Raw genomic sequence first — 15,093 nt, forward strand, 5'->3', positions numbered from 1 at the left:
TTACTTGACCTCATTCTGGGCCCTACTAAATCTTTCACATAGTCACTCAGCCTGTATTTTTCCATGGAATCTCTTTGATGAGGGCTACTATGGACTGTCATAGAATGTTAATTTTGTAAGAAGACAAGACCCCTAATTTTTAAGGAAAATTGAAATATAACTAATTAAAATAATAACAAGAATGAAATACTTCATGGGACTTTCAATATCCCTAACTCACTCTATAAAAGTACCTTATTAATTTAAATTGATCATATACTAAAAAGTATGAAATTATTCAAATTACAGTCCTGATGTTTATAGCAACATTATGGACAATAGCCAAATTATGGAAAGACCCCAAATGTCCATCGACTGATGAATGGATAAAGAATATTACTCAGTCATCAAAAAGAATGAAATATTGCCATTCACTATGATATGGATAGAGCTAGAGTGTATTATGCTAAGTGAAGTAGAAAAAGAAAAATAACCATTTGATTTCACTTATATGTGGAATTTAAAAAACAAAACAGATGAACATAGGGGAAGGGGGAAAAGAAAAGAAGGAAGCAAACCATAAGAGACTCTTAACTATAGTGAACACCCTGAGGGTTCACAGAGGGAGAAGTGTGGGGGATGGGCTAAATGGGTAATGGGGTAGTAAGTAGGGCACTTGTTGTGATGAGCACTGGATGTTATATGTAAGTGACGAATCACTTAATTCTATTCCTGAAACCAATATTACACTATATGCTAACTACTTAGAATTTAAATAAAAACTTGAAACCAAACAAAAGGCAAACAAAAAACCAAATTACCTTTCTAAAAAGTCAAAAGAATTTTGTATCAAGTGGGTGTATATAGTCAGTAAAGACACGTAGTACTTAGAAGGTAGAAAACTGTTTCTTGGGTGCCTGGGTGGCTCAGTCGGTTATGCCTTTGGCTCTGATGTGATCTTGCGGTCCTGGGATCAAGTCCCTCATCCGGCTCCCCACTCCCTCCCTCTCTCTACTCTCCCCCACCTCTTGTGCTGAAGATCTCTCTCTGTCTCTTTCTCTAAAATAAGAAAGAAAATAAAACTATTTCTTTTGTTGTTTTATTTTTATTTTTTAAAGATTGTATGTATTTATTTGACAGAGAGAGACACAGAGAGAGAGAGGGAACACAGCAGGGGTAGAGGGAGAAGCAAGCTTCCGGCCGAGCAGGGAGCCGATATGGGCATGGATCCCAGGTGCCAGAGATCATGACCTGAGCCGCTTATCGACTGAGCCACCAGCCGCCCAATGAAACTGTTTCTTAACACTGGGACCTTGCCAACTCCTGACCTTTATCCAACAGGATCAGCTCAAGTTAGCCCCCTCAGGCTAATTATTGACAATTATAGTTGTAAAAATGTGGCATACTGTGCCCTTTCACCTATGGCTAACAGCAGTGAGTATTTAGATGGTCGCATTATGTACGCAAACACAAAGGGCCTGGAGATGGTCCACTATAATCCACAGCAGTACTACAGGAGAGTAGTAGTACTACAAAGGGCCTGGAGATGGTCCACTATAATCCACAGCAGTACTACAGGAGAGTAGTTGAAAAGAAACAATATAGTTTCTTTTCAATTTCTTTCTTCGAGCAATTAGCCTTTATTGTCAAATTGGGTCTTTGAAATTATAACAACGAGACGTTACACTAGTCAGACTAATTAGGGGACAGGCCATTACAAGTAAAAGTGTTCGAATAATGCCTCGACCTGAAATTTTTAGGTTGGCCAATCAGAGATTTACAGTTGCAGGGTTAATTTGTATGATATCATAAATGTGATGAAAGAACTTCCAAAAGTTAGTCTTCTAAAAAAGACTTAAGCAAGACCCATGTTTTATCAAGAAATGGGCCTTGCTTTTTTTCATTTAGTATCTGTAATAATTAACATTTATTTAACATTTATTTTGTGCCAAGAACTGTTCTAAGTGGTTTCTGTATATTTACTAATTTAATACTATTTAAAAAATATATATTTTACTTATTTGACAGAGAGACCACAAGTAGGCAGAGAGGCAGGCAGACAGAGGGGGAAAGCAGGCTCTCCGCCGAGGAGAGAGCCCCATGCTGGGCTCGATCCCAGGACCCCGAGATCACGACCCAAGCTGAGGCAGAGGCTCAACCCACTGAGCCACCCAGGCACCCTAATTTAATACTTCTTCAAACTCTATCAGGGAGAAAGGAAGTCTTTACCACTGTATTTTACAGATGAGAGAACTAAAACACAAAAGGAACTTGTCCACATTCACACAGTTAATAAGGGGTTATTATAATTCATACGGTTTCATAATGAGTTCATATGTTGAATTATTAATTCATAAATCCATATCTTGAAACTCCAACTGTCCAGTACCTCAGAATGTGAGTTTACTTGGAAATAGGTTCATTACAGCTGCAATTAGTTAAATTAAGATGAGGTCATATTAGAGTAGGGTGGGCCCCTGATCCACTATGACTAGTGTCCTTATAAAGAGGGGAAATTTGGGCACAGATGTGGACAGAGGGAGGAGGCCATGTGAAGGTGAAGGCAGAGATGGGGTGATGCTTCTACAAGCCTAGGATGCCAGAGATTGCCAGTGTAACCACTAGAGGCAAGGGGAGAGGCATGAGACAAATTCTCCCTCACAGTCTTTATCTCAGACTTCTGGCCTCCAGACTGTGATCATAGATCTCTGTTGCGGATTTGTGATACTTTGTTAAACTAACCCTTACAAATTAATACAGTGGTAGAGTCAGGATCAAACCCAGGCAGGAAGGCTGAAAGATGGGTGCGCTTATCACCTCATTCTCTGCCTTTCCCATAACAGAACTAATCAAAATAAAAACAGACACCAATGGCCTGAGCAAATCAATGGCACAGGAGTTACTGACTGGCTTTCCAAATCTAGGCAGAGGAGCAAAACACTGACTATTCTTTTCCTGTGTCTGTACCTTGTGCCCTGGAGCCTTTTCTCTACCCCCTTCGGTTAAGAGAATGTTCCAGCAGTGGCTCTAGTCAAACACTTTCCATAGATCGACAGTCTAAATGCACTGAGCTTGCGGAACTCTTGAGCCTGTGTCCCCATTCGGCTTCAAAATCCAAACCTCACAGATTTTTGAAAGTGGCACTATCATTCTGTTAGTAATAGCCACATTTGTGCAGTTTTCTTTGGGTTAAAATTAAAAGGATGTGTCCTATTGGTGACAGCTAATACTGCCAAGGAAAGGAAAAAGCCGTGCAGATGGCTGGGCGACCTGGCACCGGGCCATGGGCAGGTATCTTTGCCGAGTAAGTTCCGAAGTGTGAGAGAGCTCTGGGCCCGGGGTTCCAAGCCCTGAAGTCAGGGGCGCTTTGGGGCGGAAGGAGAACTGCCACCAGGCGGGTGCCACGTGAGAGCCGCGGCTGCGGGGCGTGGGAGGATCAGGGTCTGGGTGTGGGTGACGGTTGGACCCGCCTGGAGGCCAGCCTGAAGACCACCATCCTTCTGGGAGGGGGAATGGCCTGGGTGCCGAGCTTCTCCCGAGCCTCTGGAGCTTCCCCTGCGCCTCCGGACGTGGGCGCCTCTCTCTCCCAGTACACTCTGGCGCGAGCACCAGCCGCGGTGTTCTAGCGCCAGCGAGGCAAACCCGGGGCTGCCGGCCAGAGGTGGGCGCGTGGGGTGGGCGTCTCAGCCGCGATTTCCCTGCAGGCCCTCGGCCCCAGGGGCGGCGCGTTCCTCCTTGCAGACAGCGGCAAAGGGAGCCTGGGCGCCGCGGGCAAGGCCGCCCACCGGAGTCGCCGCGCGCCGGTTTTTTCTTTAAGCGCCCGGGCCGACGCGGGGCGGGGGTACACAGTCCCCGCCGAGTTGACCTCGGACCGCCGCGGGCACTTCGGAGAGGAGGAGGGCGGGAAGAAAGGACGGAGGGAGGGGCGACCCACTTCCTGAATCGCCTGCAAACCCGGAGCGTGAGATCAGTCTGTGCTGCGCCGCGATGTCGGGGTCGGCCAGGAGCCTGGCGAAGGGTGAGGCCGGCCGGGCGCGAGAGGCGGGGGGAAGCTCGGCGGCTCACAGTCGTGGGTCCTGGTGTGGCTGCTCCGGAGCCACCGGGGGGGGGGGGGGAAGGGGTCCTCCACCCACGGGGATCGGGCCGGGCCCGTAGCGCGCGCGACCTCTCGGCGGCCTGGTCCTGGGATGGCGGCAGGATGGGGGTCCCCGCCACTTTCCCGGCGGTGAGCGCCTCAGCGTCTCCCCCGCAGGAAGCGCGCCCCCGGGACCCGTCCCTGAGGGTCTGATCCGCGTCTACAGCATGAGGTTCTGCCCGTACGCCCAGAGGACACTCCTGGTTCTGACGGCCAAGGGAATCAGGTAAGGACCCGGCAGCTGCTGCGGGGGCGGCTGGGTGGGACTCTCCCGGGTAGGGCCCCAGGGGCTTCCTTTCCTGCAAAATAAACCATTCTCAGATGTTCGGGGTCGGGGGAGGGGAGAAACAAAGCAAAATCTGAACCCACTTCCCGGGGTGAGGGGTGGGTGGAATGCCACAGATTACACCAGTTAAGGACACCCCATTTCTATCAGTCTAACCATTTTTATGGATTTGGAAAGCTGAGGCTCTCGTAAGGTTGGTGGTGAGCGGAGAGCACAGGTAATGAATGACCAGCAGCGGCTCTTCTAACCCTGGTCGATCTTGGATTCCTGGTCCGCTGCCCTTTGGCTTTACCCCCACCTTCTACATTCACGCCTGTTTTATGTGATCCTGTTTGCTGTTACTCTGATTATACAGCCCCTTCCCTAATGGTTGGCAGTTTATTTAGTACCGAGTCCAGGCCTTACCCCTCCTGGCAGAGTCCTGAGTCAACTGTACTGTGCATATTTCTGTAGGTTGGGTTGTTGAGTCAAAGTGTGCATGCCTAAAAATTCAGTCTTCTGCGAAGCCTCTTTGAAATTAAAAACCAATTTTTTTTTTGGTGTATTGGTTATCCATGGGAATATGCAATAGTCACTTGGTTCCTGACACCAAATATCCATCGGCATTGGCTCCCTTCGAATGATCTTTGGAATCTGTTGAGCAGACATTGAATACCTGTGGTACGGAAGTTTAAAACATAGCTCCCATTCCGAAGAAATTTCCCATCCATGTGCTTAGGGTTTATAAACTAACTTTTGTTTTCTAGGGGGAGAATTTGGCAGACAGTAATTTTCCCTAAAAGAATGTGCGATGCATTCTAAAGGGAAAAAAAAATATCTTCAGATTAGCCATCATTTCACTAAGATTTGCGTCTTATTTGGATGAAATTGATCCTGAACACATAGCAAAATGCTCAACATTTAGTACCATTTATCCAGAACATTGTATTTTATCCAAATACTGCAGTATCTGTAGTATTAGGATTCCTTTATTGCAAGTAAGAGTAATCTTGCTCAAGTTGGATTGAAAAAAGATGTACCCTTTGCAGGAGGAAGGCACAGCTGGATTGGGGGATATCGAGTCCTGGTTTCTGGGCCCTTATCAAACTCCGATTGAAAACAACCCCACCTTATTTACTGGGATAGTTTTCCAAGAAAAACTGAACTGGTCTTACCAAAACAGTGTGTGTATGGGGGTGAAGAATGGTAACAGCCTCAGGTCCTGCAAACAACAGAGATCTATATTCCTGGATCTGGTTTTAGCTGGCCGCCCAGAAAACTTTCATTAGAGAGGTGCTAGATTTTTGCTGTATATATCACCTAACAAAGCATGGTTTTCTCTAAAAAGTACATCTTCCAACTTGTTGTGGCAGGTAGATTGACTTGTTGGCTCCTATTGTCAGGTTAGCACATGCATGTGTGTTCTAAGAACCTTCTTTATTACAAAAGCCCAGAATCTACCTTTTGTTTTCATGGTATAAAATTTCAGAAATGTTGCTAATTCCTTGGCAGGGAGCCAGACTTCTTTTGATGGCTTAGACCTGAGTGTCCAATAATCTGTCAACACATGAACCACTTGATACAGAAATATTTTCTAGTGTTCAGTGTAGCCCTTCCTGTTTCCATCAGGGATTATACATTTAAATCCTCAAACTAAACACTGGTCTAATTACTGAGGTGGATGGGGGAATGGGTTTGCATATACTATTTTTGAGTAACTAACCTGTTCTATTGAACAATTTAACCAGCTTTACAATCATATGGACCTGGCTTTAACAATTCTATGAAACTTCCCTGTCTCTTATTTCTTCTACAATCTCCCAGGCAAGAAACAAGTATATCTAATTACAATTTGAATATAGCTTTGACTTCATCTGTTTTCTTCCTTTTGGGTTTGCTTAGTGTGATTTACCTATGTAACATTTTAAAAAATACCAGTGCATGGACATTTAATCTGCAACTTTATTTTATGGGTAGATTTTTTGGATTCCTTAATAATCGTGTAAAAATGAGGAACTTTCTTTTCAAGTTAGTAAAGGGAATTGAATTTTATCATGTTAATTCTCATATACTAGGTAGTGAATACAGTTGGTTACCTCAGATAATTTACAGTTAGAATAAGCCCAAAATAGAGTATCTTATTTACAATCTTGAGGCATTTCCACTTATTTATTCATTCATTCAACAAATATTTACTGAGTACCCTGAAACCATTTTTATTGTCTTCATAGCATTTATATCTGTTTTTAAAATTTCGCTTTTACGTTTATTAATATGAACAAGGTACACAGAATCCCTGCTTTCATGGAGCTTACAATCTAGAGAGGTGACATAATGAACATGTAAATAAATGAGCGGTGTAATTTCAGATACATATCATCAGGTCAATGAAGAAAGTAAAACAAGGTGATCATCTAGTAGAGGCTCTAAGCAACTTCAGAGAGCATAGTCAGGGAGGACCTCTTGGAGGAGGTGGCATTTGACCTGAGAAGACCGGCAGAGATCAGAGGAACAAAAAATGTATATACTTTAAGGTGAGAACCTGTTTGGCAAATTCAAGGAGTATAAAAACGCCAGTGTGGCCAGCTTGTAATGACCAGAGGGTAAATCCTGGGAACAGGTGTGACAGGTAACAAAGATCCAGCTCACATGCTACAGAGGGCTTGAAGTATTATCCTCATTGCAATGAGCAGCAATCACAGGGTTGCAGGCAGAAGGATGGCCTGATCCAGTTCACTTCTGTTGTGCAACACACAGGTAGGGAGGGCAGAGTGGAAGCAGAGAGGCTGCTGGGAGACCACTGTAGAGGTTGAGCTTAAAGCTGGTGTTTTGGACGAGGAGGCAGGCTGAGAAAAGGCTCTGATCTGGAGATCTAGCTAACAGATCTTGTGATCCACTGGACTTGAGAAAGAGGGAGCAAGGGAAAAGGAACCGAGACTGAATCAAATCCTAAATTTGGGGTCTGGTCAGCTGGGTAGATGGGAGGGCCAGTGAAGATTTGCTCAGAAAAAAAAAAAAAAAAGTTCCATGGTCTTTATTGTCTTCTGTGTCTTTTAGGCATGAAATCATCAACATCAACCTGAAAAGTAAGCCTGAGTGGTTCTTCAAGAAGAATCCCTTTGGCCTGGTGCCAGTTCTGGAAAACAGTCAGGGTCAACTGATCTACGAATCTGCCATCACCTGTGAGTACCTGGATGATGTATATCCAGGAAAGAAGCTATTGCCAGATGACCCCTATGAGAAAGCTCGTCAGAAGATGGTGTTTGAGTTATTTTCTAAGGTGTGTATATAAGAAATTTCAGCTCCTGTTTGAAAAAAACTTTGTTTTTTAAGCTAAATCAGTGCTGTCATTTATGATTCAGTGAGGTGGGAAAGGAAAACACAGCTGTGTTCTTATCTGCAAGCCCTTCGCCATCTGGTGTCTGCTTCTTGGCTCTCCAAAGTCAGCCCTCTTCACTCTTCAGGCACTGTTCCTGCCACACTGAATGTTTTGTTTTCCCATACTCACTGCCTCCTCCTAAACGCTTGCTGGAAGGCTCTTCCCCTTTCTCACTTTGCCTGGTTATCTCCAAGTCCTTTTTCATTTATCTTCTTAGCTTCTGCTGCCTTTCAGAAGCTTGTCCAGGTGGGGTCAGTGCCCAGCTCTGTGGTCCCTCAGGTGCTAACTTCTCCTGGTCATTGAGTGCCCACCTTCTTACCTGTGTGTTATACCGAGACTCTGAGCTCCTTTTGGGTGAGGCGGTGTTCCCATCACCGCTGGCTTACTGTCCAGGTCTGTGACCAGCTCTGCCACGACCTAGTGGTGTGACTCTGAGGAAGTTACTCATTTACCTCCGTGCCTCAGCTTATCATTGAGGAGACAGAGGAGTGTAATAATTTCTCTTTTCTTGTAGATAAAAATCAGTTTATATAAAACACCTAGAGCAGAGTCTGACTCATGGTAAATGCTGTGTTGGCTCTCTGGCCAAGGTGTCTAGCAGCAGGCATCTACTTTGTGTTGACCGTAACTATTAGCTGACAATGTCAGTGGCATTCCTGTAGAACTCTTTGTATCTTAATCAGTGTCAGGGTTGTAGATAATTCAAACAATTGATACTAACAAAGAAATGCCCAATGGTGAAGGTGAGCAACCAGAATGGTGTGTCTGGTTATCTCTGTAGCCCTGTTACTTGTCAGGATATGTGTCAGCATATCTTGTCTTCTTTAAATGGTTAAAGAAATACCTAGAAGGTGAAACTTACAGAGAGAGCACATTGTGTAAGGAGACGTTGCAAAGGGAAACCAGTGGGGGAAGAAAGAGGGAGTTATCTAGCTTAGCAGACAAGAGGGAAGAATAGCACAGATACCATGGTTGACGTGATGGAGAGGGAATGTGACAATTACAAGAAAGATTTTGGAGGATTAAAAAAGAAAATAGGAACAAAGATTCATTATGGGGACATCTGGCTAGCCCAAACGGTAGAGCATATGACTCTGGACCTTGGGGTTGTGAGTTCAAGCCCCACACTGGGTGTAGAGAGTACTTTAAATAAAAAAGAATGAGAGAGAGATTCATTGTAGTGTTTCAAAAGAAAATAAGCTAAAAGCTGGAGATTCCCACCATTACTTCCCAGCTCGCATTCAGGGAAGAGGTAGCTTTAGGTACCGTATGACCCCACCCTCATGGCTATAGCTCAGCAAACCAGAAATGCCCCCACCTGCATCCCCAGCCCAATCATCTTCTGAGAAGCTGACTCTGAGACACGTAGACTAACAGTAAAGGTACTGAAGCTTTGGAGATGTGTGTGTATATATATAGATGTGTGTGTGTATATACACATAAAATTAGAGACTTAATCAAAGCCATACAAAAAATAAATTTTGTCTATTTTGTCAGCCTCAATAATTCTGTGAGTCGGTGTCTTTTTAAGACACATTTGGCTCAAACTCACAAAAGTGGGTTCTGTTAATTACCACTTACCAAATTCTGACCAAAACCGCACGTTATGCCCCAAAACTGTTTCTAAGATCAGTACCTGACTTCTGTGAACACAGGAATTGGTGCATCTTTCAGGTTTCTTGAGCACCATGATCTGGGACTCTGAGGGCTCGATCATGCTTTTCTGTGAGGGGGCCGGTGTAGTTTGCCTCACTGGTAACTAAGAAATTTTTCTCTGTGTAGGTCCCATCTTTGGTAACAAGCCTTTTGAGAAAACAGAATGAGGAAGACTGCTCTGGCCAAAAAGAAGAATTGCGGAAAGAAATCAGCAAGCTAGAGGAGGTAATCTCTTCTCCAAGGTTCTGTCAGAGTAAATGATACACTATATCCCATCCTCCTCTTCTTTCTACACTGTTCTTTATACTCCCCTTTCCCAGAGCAGTTTGTGGCCATTAGTAGTAACACCAAATAAGGAATTTTAGGTTAGGACAGATTGCTGTAAGTTGTCGTGTTTAGGATAGAAACCCAAACACCTAAAAATATTTTGTCATGGCTTGCTTTTAAAATATTCTGTCACGCTGACAGGAAAATAACAAGGAAAAAAAAATGCACTAACATTTCCACAGTTTGTCACCTGTTTTCATTTTTGTATGCCTGTGTCTAGTCTTATCCGTATATTAAAACAAAACGGGAGGGAGGGAGGAAGGAAAAAGTTAACATAACTGTAATCAGAGCATACATACCATGCTGTGTTCTTTTTTCTACTTAATAGTACATATTAAACATTTCCCACCAGCGTTTGTCATGACTCCTAAAGACACTTGGAGAAGACTGGATGAGTTTTTAGCTTCTTTGGGGCACAGCTACCCTTTGGGCCTATAGATCATCAAGTCTTTCTCTTGGTTTTGAGACATTAACATGCAGTCTCAGCTTTGGGTTTTTACTGAAGGAAGACATAGTTCCTGCCTTGTATGGGAATGCATCCTAATATTTTATCAGTATTAAGCTTGTTGTGAATTTTTCTGGAATTTTTTTTTCATTAAGAAAGTTAACTAGTTTGCTGATTTTTTTTTTAAAGATTAATTTATTTATTTATTTGAAACCCAGAGGTAGAGATCACAAGTAGGCAGAGAGGCAGGCAGAGAAAGGGAGGGAAGCAGGCTCCCCGCTGAGCAGAGAGCCCAATGTGGGGCTGATCCCAGGACCCTGACTACGACCTGAGTCGAAGGCAGAGGCTTAACCCACTGAGCCACCCTGGCGCCCCACTAGTCTGCTGATTTTAACAAAAATCATGAATGGGATTTTGTTGAACGTTTTATCCGTATCACATCTATTGAGATGTTCATGGAATTTTTTTCTCTTTAATCTGATGAATATGATGTTGATTTTTCTAGTGTTGAACCATGCTAGCATTACTGAGATAAAAACTCAAGAACTAGTTAATATTTAAATAATTTGCATATTATTAACAAGGTTGGATTATTTTGTTTTCATAGTGTTTTTGTTTTTTATATTAAGGATAGTCTAATTTGATAAAATGAGTTGGGTTACTTTCCCTGTATTTTTTTTTTAATTTTTTTATTCATTATTAACATGTATTGTATTATTTGCCCCATGGGTACAGGTCTGTGAATCATCCGCTTACACACTTCACAGCACTCACCATATCACATACTGTCCCCAGTGTCCATATTCCTTGCATTTCTAATCTCTGAAATCATTTGATAGGGTTTGGCTGTTTCTGCTCTTTTACTGACTAGCTGAGGAGTTCAGTAGCTAATGCACTTACTTTCAGTTTTTCTTGACTGTATAATGCATTAATGACCAATATATTACTTCTAAATAATATCTTAGTTATGCCCAATTAAGGTTGTTCCTTTTTCTTTTAAAGACAGATTTTTTTTTTTTTTAAAGATTTTATTTACTTATTTGACAGAGAGAGACACAGTGAGAGAGGGGACACAAGCAAGGGGAGTGGGATCCCAGGACCCTGGGCTCTATCCCAGGATGACCTCAGCCGAAGGCAGACACTTAGTGACTGGGCCACCCAGGCACCCCTCAATTAAGTTTTAATAGGCAGGATGTCCATTGTTCTGTTCTAAATTGGCTTTTTATGCTGTTTCCATTGTGATTTTCTCATTGCCTAGCTGTTATTTATCAGTCTACTTGTAAGTTTCCTAAACTTTTTGCTGTTTTCTAATTTAATTACATTATGGTCAGAGAATACATGTGGGATACTGTTTCTTTGAAGATTAACACTTCTGTGTTTGGCAACCTACTAGAGCCTATGGACCCCTTCTCAGCATTTTTAAATTCTTAAGTTAAAATATATAAGATTAATTCTACTGTGGTTTATTTCATTATGGAAATACCTGCTAAATTTGGGGTTGGTAGGGGAGGAGGGCAGTATATACTTTTTCCCCATCTGCCTTCATAGACTCCAGATTAAGAACTCATGCCTTATAGTGAGTAGTGCCATTTCCATGTTTTAGCCTGTTGAGCAGATTATTTCGTCCTGACTGAAACTGCCATACTTAATTTTATTTATACATAATAACCAGACATTACAGTTGAAGGACAGACCCAGTTAACATTGATTAGTTGTACAATTCTGAGCGCCTAATAAGTGCAAGGCACTCTCCTGGATAGTGTGAGAGGTAGAAAACAAGATATGGTCTATACTCTTTGGATGATTAGCTTGGTTGTGGACAAAAGACAAATACACCAGTAGATATAAGCCATTAGTCTACAATGCAGAATGTTATATGGGCCCTGAGGAAAACTATGAAAGTTTTATAAAAAGTTAAGTTGGTTAGGTGTTAATTAGTTCCTCTACTTTGGCAAAACCATTAACACCAATGCACATTCTTGAATTTCAGAAACATACTTTGTGTTTCGTTTTCAAATAATTTTATTTGACATTGGTCTAATGGTTAACCCAGTTATTTCCAGTGTATTTTGAGTCAGTTTTTTATTGAAGTGTTATATACAGAGAAGTACCCAAAGCATGAGTACAGCTTGATGAATTTTTACTAAGTGAACATAGTCGTGGAACTAGCACCCATATCAAGAAACATTAGTTTGGGCTGTTTTTATACTTTATACATATGGCATTCTATAATATGCACTCTTTTGGGTCTGGCTTCTTCCATCCAGTATCAGCTTTGTGAGATTCATCTCTGTTATATGCAGTTCTTTCCTATCCTTTCAACATATGACTATAGCACAGTTTATCCATTTTACTCCTGATGGACAGTAAATGTTTCCACTTTGGGGTTATTACAAATTGTGCTGCAATTGACATTCTTCCACCTGTCTTTTGTTGAACGTGTGTTCACATTTCCAAAGAGTAGAAGTGCTGGGTTAGAGAACGCATGCACGCACTTGGCTCTAGTACATACTGTCAAAACACGGTTGCACCAGCTTAGACTCTGACCAGCAGTGGTTCCACACCCTTGTTAACTTTGTCTTGTTCATTTTAGTTATTAAGATGGATGTGTAGTCGTATGACATTTTGGCTCTAAGCTGCATTAATGTAGTTGAATACCTTTTCACATGGTTTTTGGCCATTAGAATATCCTTTTTTTTTCTGAAGATCAAGTCTGCCCCATTTTCTGTTGAGTTGTTTGCCTTTTTTCTTATTGATTCCTGGGAGTTCTCTCTATATTCTGAATACCAGTCCTTTGTTGGATATATGTATCACAAAGATCTCATATTCTGTTGCTTGCTTTATTTTTCTCTACTTTCCAGTTTATTTTGTTGGTTGTTGGCTTCATCCCAAACCAGGAGATCCTAAAGTTCAAACAAAATGCCAGCTTGAATATGTCAGGGTAAAAGCTGCTGCTCTCACTTGCTCTACTTAACTTGCTTTCATCATTTCTGATGATGAGTCTTACTAAATGCACCAATAACAAGTACTCTTCTGCTGTTTAACGTTCAGGTTCTTACCAATAAGAAGACAACCTTCTTTGGTGGCAATTCTCTTTCTATGATTGATTACCTCATCTGGCCCTGGTTTGAACGAATGGAAATTCTGGAGTTAAATGAGTAAGACATTTGAATATTTTGTGCATAAGTTAGAATAATGCTAATTGGAAGAGGACATATTGACCTTTTTTCTGAACAAAAATTAGAATATTTTATATAACTGGTATGAATGGGAACAGGCAGACAGGAGGAGAGTCTTGGACTATCCAGGGCATGTACTCACCACCCTTCTCCACTCCTGGAGTGTGTGGGGGAGGGGTGGACAGAGAGTTCCAGAACATGTAGTAAAATCTTTGAAAAGTAACTTACTCCTTCCCTTCTGGTTAAAGATCCATAAGGAGGTATATTTTTTATCACACGTCATGCAGGATCGTCTGACCAGTGTTACCTTCCATTTACCGGCAGGATTCCCACACTCTTCCAAACTCATGTTCTGAATTTGGCAACCAAATTGGCTTACTGTCAATTCTTAGAGCTTGGAGTTCTTCAGGGTTATTTTTAGCCACAGTCTGGCTGTAGAATAAATATGTAACATTCATGGTTGTCTTTCATGTTCTCCCTTTAAAAAGTTACTAGTCTGCCTGGACAAATTCTCATGCTAACTGAGCAAGTCACTTCACTCTCTAAGATTCCTTTTCCATAAAACAAAGACCTTTACAATATCTTCCAAATCTAATATCCTGATTATGTGCATTTTAAAGAAGTATTTAAAAGATTAGAGGAAAACAAAAAGAAACTACAGAGTGCTAATGATAATAGGAGCCTTGGTAATGTCTTCTACCTTTTCCCTTCCCACAGTTGTGTAGACCACACTCCAAAACTTCAGCTCTGGATGGCAGCCATGAGGAAAGATCCTGCGGTATCAGCCCTCCTCATGGAGCCCAAGGCCCTTCGAGGTTTCCTCAACCTCTACTTGCAGAACAGCCCCGAGGCCTGTGACTATGGGCTCTGATGGGGGCAAGAGTTGGCAGGGAAGAAATGTCTGATATTTTCCTTCACTAATATGAATAAAATAAGCTTTAATTTTATCAAGGGCTCTCTTGTCTCACTGGATCACCTTCTCTGATTTGACATCATGGCCAAACTGTGGGGTTTCCTTAAGGCCCTCCTGCGGAGTGTAAGTGTAAGCACCTTTCCTGTCTCAGGAGATTTCTGTGATTCTAAGGGTTTTATCGTGATTCTAAGGGTTTTATCGTAGTCTATGCTAAAAACCTCTAAGTCATCATCTCGGGTGAGAACTGGACTTCAACCTAGATTTCTTACTGCCTGTAGGACACTCCACTTAGATACCTTGTTTCAGGAGCTGCCCGCTCCAGTTTTCAGTTCCTCATTCTTTCCTTGCCATCAGCATCACTGTCTTTTATATTCCCATTGTCACTACTGAGGATCAGACTCGCATCACCTCAAAGTCAGGTGACTAGGTGTCCTCCTATTTGGTCTCCCAATCTCCAATCTCAATCCCCTTCAGACTTTTCCTACCAACTCCAGTGCTGGGTACCTAGCAGGCGGACCCCATCGATGTAATTAAATACTGTGAAGTTCAGCGCCAAGTCTGGATGACTATGAGAAATACTCATCCCATCTTCCAGATGCGTCCATGGCCCACCGGGCTTCTATTTAAAATTTTGATCATCACCTCACCTCCATGAGGAGAAGGTAGGTCGGAGAGCATCATTTCATTCTACAGATGATTTCAACCCAGATCCCGAGGTTGTGAGTCCTTAAGAGGCGGTAAGATCTGGAGAACACAGCCAGCACCCGGATCTTACTGTCAAAATCAGGGAGCCGTCGACCCGCCCCATTACTCTC

At 42.5% G+C, this 15,093-nt stretch overlaps 1 protein-coding gene across 1 annotated transcript; it reads left to right on the forward strand.

Annotated features, from left to right (window-relative positions):
* Window positions 1–3,869: 3,869 nt before the first annotated feature.
* GSTO1 (glutathione S-transferase omega 1) lies at window positions 3,870–14,312 on the forward strand. The gene is made up of 6 exons (XM_044240455.1): window positions 3,870–3,997; window positions 4,232–4,340; window positions 7,437–7,659; window positions 9,541–9,639; window positions 13,238–13,344; window positions 14,083–14,312. The coding sequence occupies exons 1-6, from the start codon at window positions 3,967–3,969 to the stop codon at window positions 14,234–14,236; spliced, it is 723 nt and encodes a 240-aa protein (XP_044096390.1). The 5' UTR covers window positions 3,870–3,966; the 3' UTR covers window positions 14,237–14,312.
* Window positions 14,313–15,093: the final 781 nt, after the last annotated feature.

The sequence above is a fragment of the Neovison vison genome, chromosome 2 (genome assembly GCF_020171115.1).
Source record: "Neovison vison isolate M4711 chromosome 2, ASM_NN_V1, whole genome shotgun sequence".
NCBI classification, from domain to species: domain Eukaryota; kingdom Metazoa; phylum Chordata; class Mammalia; order Carnivora; family Mustelidae; genus Neogale; species Neogale vison.

Bases quoted from the DNA above. Each gene is read 5' to 3' on its own strand.
- GSTO1 (XM_044240455.1), top strand. From the start codon at position 3,967: ATGTCGGGGTCGGCCAGGAGCCTGGCGAAGG. The intron at 4,341-7,436 runs GTAAGGACCCGG...TGTGTCTTTTAG, and splicing joins CTGACGGCCAAGGGAATCAG to GCATGAAATCATCAACATCA. The intron at 9,640-13,237 runs GTAATCTCTTCT...TTTAACGTTCAG, and splicing joins AAATCAGCAAGCTAGAGGAG to GTTCTTACCAATAAGAAGAC.